Source organism: Myotis brandtii, unplaced genomic scaffold (genome assembly GCF_000412655.1).
Source record: "Myotis brandtii unplaced genomic scaffold, ASM41265v1 scaffold561, whole genome shotgun sequence".
Classification (NCBI taxonomy): Eukaryota; Metazoa; Chordata; class Mammalia; order Chiroptera; family Vespertilionidae; genus Myotis; species Myotis brandtii.
This window is the reverse complement of record NW_005370085.1, coordinates 1,749,195-1,754,492: the sequence shown is the minus strand read 5'-3', so window position 1 is coordinate 1,754,492 and position 5,298 is coordinate 1,749,195. Positions and strand designations below refer to the sequence as shown.

General features: G+C 53.1%; 1 protein-coding gene across 1 annotated transcript in view; it reads left to right on the top strand.

The window, feature by feature from the left end:
- SEMA4B (sema domain, immunoglobulin domain (Ig), transmembrane domain (TM) and short cytoplasmic domain, (semaphorin) 4B) overlaps positions 1 to 5,298 on the top strand; it is a 24,761-nt gene that overhangs the window by 8,784 nt on the left and 10,679 nt on the right. The window contains exons 2-4 of the mRNA XM_014549614.1: positions 2,418 to 2,581; positions 2,747 to 2,809; positions 5,186 to 5,284. Of these exons, the coding sequence (XP_014405100.1) occupies positions 2,418 to 2,581; positions 2,747 to 2,809; positions 5,186 to 5,284 (326 nt within the window). The remainder of the gene's footprint in view (positions 1 to 2,417; positions 2,582 to 2,746; positions 2,810 to 5,185; positions 5,285 to 5,298) is intronic.

The following is a 5,298-nucleotide window of genomic DNA, read 5'->3' as shown; positions in this document are numbered from 1 at the left end:
AGAAAGCAAAAGAACTACAAGGCATGGAAGTGTTTAGAAAAAAGAGGGAGAAGAAAGGGAAGAAGGCAGCATCCTGACACAGCCCTTTCCTTCAGCTGCCCCTTTCCCTGTGGTCCAAGGTAGAAATGGGAAACAAGTCCTGTTGCAGTGAAAGGGCAGTTGCTATCAGCCAGTCTCTGTCTTTACCTGGGTCCCGATCTGAGCTGGGCATGGGAAGCAAAGCGGCCATGGGTGCAGGAGACCTCCCTCAGAAGGGGTGAGGGTTTCAGGCCACTGCAAAGTTGGGGGGGTGAAGGTCTGTGCCCCACCTCTGTTGACCCCCAAGTTGTCTTCTGATGGCCCCTCTGCAACTGTGCCTGTCTTAGGTTGCTCCTTCCCTGAGGAATCTTATCCGTCTCTGGCTAACCAGCCATCCTCCGGGGCCAGGCAGGGTGATGTGAGGTGTGCGAATGAGGGAGGGGCAGCGCCCCCCTGCAAGAGGTTCAGCCTGCGGACTGAGGGGTCCCGGGTTCGATTCCGGCCAAGGGCACATGCCTTGGTTGTGGGCTTGATCCCCAGTGGGGGGCATGCAGGAGGCAGCCGATTGATGATTCTCTCTCATCTTCCATCTCTCTCTCTCCTTCTCCCTTCCTCTCTGAAATCAATAAAGAAATATATTTTAAAAAAATGATAACAAGTGATAAAGGAAAAGAAATTCCCTGTAATCCTACCAGGGCTACCACTCTTCAGCATTTCAGTGATTCGTTCTTCCAGATTTTTTTCTCTATGTTTATATTTTTCCCATATACAAAAAAATAGAATCTAACAAGACATACTACTTTATAACCTAGTTTCACTAAGTGGTATGTCTTTAGTGTCTTTCCTTGTCCATTACATATTCTATGACAACGAAAGATATTTAAAATTTATACCAAGGTACGTGCACATGATTTTTTTAAGTATAGGACTTGCTGTGAAAAGCAACAGCTGCCTCACCCTTCCCCAGCCCCAGGCCCGGTTAAAAGGGGCAACCTTTGTCACTTACACTTCTTGTTACACAGTGGTTTTCTCTGTGTATGTTAGTAAAATGCTTCTATCTCTATTCCTGGCTTATCTGATTTGCTGCTGATAAAAATAAGGCTGTCTAGCCCGGCCGGTGTGGCTCAGTGGTTGAGCGTCAACCCACGAACCAGGAGGTCACGGTTCGATTCCCAGTCAGGGCACATACCTGGGTTGTGGGCTCGATCCCCAGTAGGGGGCGTGTAGGAGGCAGCCGATTAATGATTCTCTCTCATCATTGATGTTTCTCTCTCCCTTCCTCTCTGAAATCAATAAAAATATATGTTAAAAAAAAAAAAGCAAGAAATAAGGCTGTCTAGCGCCCAGACCCTTCCCCACCTCCTACAAACATTTCCTGCCACTCTCTTTGGTTACCTTTGCGGTTTAAATTAATAGGCATAACCTCAGTGCCTGGTCCCCGTCATTGCTGACGGTATCTGTGGCCCTTTGCTCTCTGAGGAAGAGAGAGACTCCACTTTCCTAACTGCCCTCGTCCCCAGCGTCAGTGTCTGTCTGTTGTACGCTCAGGCTCCTGAGGTCAAGGTCGAGAAGATGAATGTCCTGTTTCACAGACATACGTCTCCCGGGCATCCTCGTGGTCACTGAGGGGCCGAGGGTTGCGCGGTGCCTGCCAGGCCTTCTCTCTGGGTCTGATGCCACGCAATGGAGAGTGTGCAATCCCTCTCCTTCCTTGTATTCTGACACGGGCTCAAAAACCATCACTTTGTATTTTACTTCCCGTCATTTTATTTTTTTAATCCTCACCCAAGGATATTTTTCCATTGATTTTAGGGAGAGTGGGAGAGAGAGGGAAAGACAGAGAGAAACATCGATGTAAGAGAAACCCATCGTTTGGTTGCCTCCTGCCCGCACCCCGACTAGGGCCCGGGCCGGGAAGGAGCCTGCAACCAGGGTACGTGCCCTTGACCAGAATCGAACCCGGGACCCTTCGGTCTGCAGGCTGACGCTCTATCCACTGAGCCAAGCCGGCTAGGGACGTTCCCGTCATATTTTGACCAGGCCTTTCTTATGAAACTTTGCTTGTTTTTTCTGGGGCTTCTGAAAAAGCATCGTTTTTGCCATTTGCTTGTGTTCTGTCCCATGAAGTAAGAGGGTTGATTTTCACACCCAGCCCCCGTGCTGGGACATGGAGGTTGTTTCGATTTTTTATACAATTAACATTCTTTTCCGTTCATCTTCGTGCCTTTGTTTCTTGCATAGTGTTTGCGAGGCGGGAATGCTACTCTCTGTAAACCTGATCGCCTTGTCCTGGGCCCCTTGCCACCCACTGCCTTGCTGACCTATGTTGGTTGGTTCTAGAAGTTGGTGTTTTTGTGGGAGGGGTGGCCCTCAACTAATGTCCATCTTCCTCTCCCCAGACTCTGAAGAGCGACCATCCTTCAGATTCCAAGCTGAAAACGTCTCCAACTACACGGCCCTTCTGCTGAGCAGGGACGGGGAGACCCTGTACGTGGGGGCCCGGGAGGCCCTCTTCGCGCTCAACAGCAGCGCCAGCTTCCTGCCGGGCGGGGAGTACCAGGAGGTGAGAGACGATGCCCGGGGGAGAGGGTGGCAGTGGGGAAGGCGGACAGGAAGACTGACCTCCTGGGTCCGGGGATGATGCAAACAGAGAGGGGAAAGGAGTTGGGGGTGGAGGGGCGGACCCTCCATTCCTACATGCACACTCACCTGCTGCCTCGTTCCCCAGCTGCTGTGGAGCGCAGATGCCGAGAGGAAATACCAGTGCAGCTTCAAGGGCAAGGACCCACAGGTGAGCCAGCACCTGAAGGCGGCCTGGGCTGCAGGTGGGATGGAGGGCGGTGGTCCTGGACTCGGAACGGAAGCAGGAGTGGGAGCAGGTGCAGCCGGCTGTGGTGGGCGGGCACAGGCTTCTGAGATGGCCAGACCTGGGTCTGGATCTTGGATCAGTAGATTTGCCGCTCTGGGCCTTAGTGTTCCCATCTGTGAAATGGGGATAGTAGCCCGGCCGGCGTGGCTCAGTGGTTGAGCATTGACCCATGAACCAGGAGGTCATGGTTTAATTCCCAGTCAGGGCACATGCCCGGGTTGCGGTCTCGATCCCCCAGTGGGGGGCGTGCAGGGGATCTCCCTCTCCCTTCCTTTTTGAAATCAATAAAAATATATTAAAAAATAAAATAGCCCTAACCGGTTCGGCTCAGTGGATAGAGCGTCGGCCTGAGGACTCAAGGGTCCCAGGTTTGATTCCTGTCAAGGGCATGTACCTTGGTTGCGGGCACATACCCAGTAGGGGGCGTGCAAGAGGCAGCTGATCGATGTTTCTCTCTCATCAATGTTTCTAACTCTATCCCTCTCCCCTCCTCTCTGTAAAAAATCAATAAAATATATTAAAAAAATAAAATAAATAAAATGAGGATAGTGATGCCTGCCTCACGGTACCCACCGTGAGTGAGGATTCAGTGAGGTCATATGAATAAGGCACCTGGCACAATATAAGTGTCAGATAAACATGAGCTTCCGGCAGGAGCAGCGACTGGGTGGGGACAGCAGTCGTGTCCCTCTGCACAAAATAAATAAAATGAGGATAGTGATGCCTGCCTCACGGTACCCACCGTGAGTGAGGATTCAGTGAGGTCATATGAATAAGGCACCTGGCACAATATAAGTGTCAGATAAACATGAGCTTCCGGCAGGAGCAGCGACTGGGTGGGGACAGCAGTCGTGTCCCTCTGCACATGGTGCCTGATGTGGCAGGTCTGACAGATCCTGGTTTGGCTTTGGCCAGACCAATGGGTGTGGGTCTCATCCAGTCCCGGGGGTTCTTCTGGAGGACTCCCCACTGTTCCCAGAGGCCGCTGGTCCTGAGTGCAGCGGGGGCAGCTAAGGAGACGGTAGAAGAGCGCCGGACTTGGGATCGAGACACAGGTTCAAGTGCCGACACCCTGACTTCTTCCATTCAGCACATAGTATCTCCTAAAAAAAATTTATATATATATACACACACACACACACACACACACACACACACATACATATACATATATATGTATATGTATATGTATGTATATGTATATATGTATTTTTTATTATTGATTTTGGAGAGGGAGAGGGAGGTAGAAATATCAATGATGAGAGAGAATCATGGATCGGCTGCCTCCTGCATGCCCCCCACTGGGGATCAGGCCCACAACCCGGGCATGTGCCCTTGACCGGGGATCGATCATAGGTCCAGCCACTGAGCCACTCCGCTGGGCAGCACTGGCTTTGTGCCCAGGTCCTTTTAGACACTGGAGATTCAATTGTGAAAGAGAAGAAAGAACAACAGGCAAGAATCAATGTAAAAGGTAGTCCGGTTACACACTTCCTTCGAAAAAAAGTGCCATCTGAGCCAAGAGGAGAAGGCGGTGAGGGAGTTGACATGGGGCACCTGCAGGAGGAGCAGGCCTGTGGGTTTTACTCCGAGTGGTGTGTTTGGGGAACCACTGGAGGGCCGAGCAGAGGAGTGGCCTGGCCTGGCGTTTGTCAAGAGTGGCGGACAGTGGCCTCCATGCGGCGAGGACGAGGGAGGGAGACCAGCAAGGGAGGGGAGGTGCTGGTGGCCTGGACCAGGGAGGGAGACCTGGTCAGATTCCCGATGTATTGTGAAGGTGGTGTCTCCCGATGGGAAAATGCCGGGTGTGCGAGGTGGGAATTGGAGGCTGGCCGGGAGGTTTGGGGCCTCAGCAGCCGCGAGGGTGGAGTTGCCATTCATGAAAAGGAAAGACCTCGGAGGAGAAAGGTTTGGGGAGCTATCAGAGGGTGGAGACGCTATTAGACGCTCTCGGAGGCTGCCCCTGAGTCTGGGGCCGGGCTTCAGGCCGAGTGTCTCCTGCCCTGGGCTGGGGCCCCCTCCTCATGTGGGTTGGGAGGGACCATCCGCTTGCACTGAGGACCTTCAGGGGCCAAGGCAGCCCAAGAGGAGGCATTTCTGTGCCTCACCCCAGACGGAACTAAAGGCTGCCGACCGCAGAGCTGGCTGAGCCCCGAGGTCCCACCTACACACATTTGTGGTCCTTGATGGGCTCAGTCCCGTCCAGATTTGAGGCCTCACCCGCAGCCCTGGCCTTGGGTCTCGGTGGTGCCCCCTGGTGGCTGGCTTGAGCCTGACATCCTGCCCCTCTTTCCCCAGCGCGACTGTCAGAACTACATCAAGATCCTCCTGCCCCTCAACAGCAGCCACCTGTTCACCTGCGGCACCGGGGCCTTCAGCCCGCTCTGCGCCTACATCGTGAGTGCTGCCCC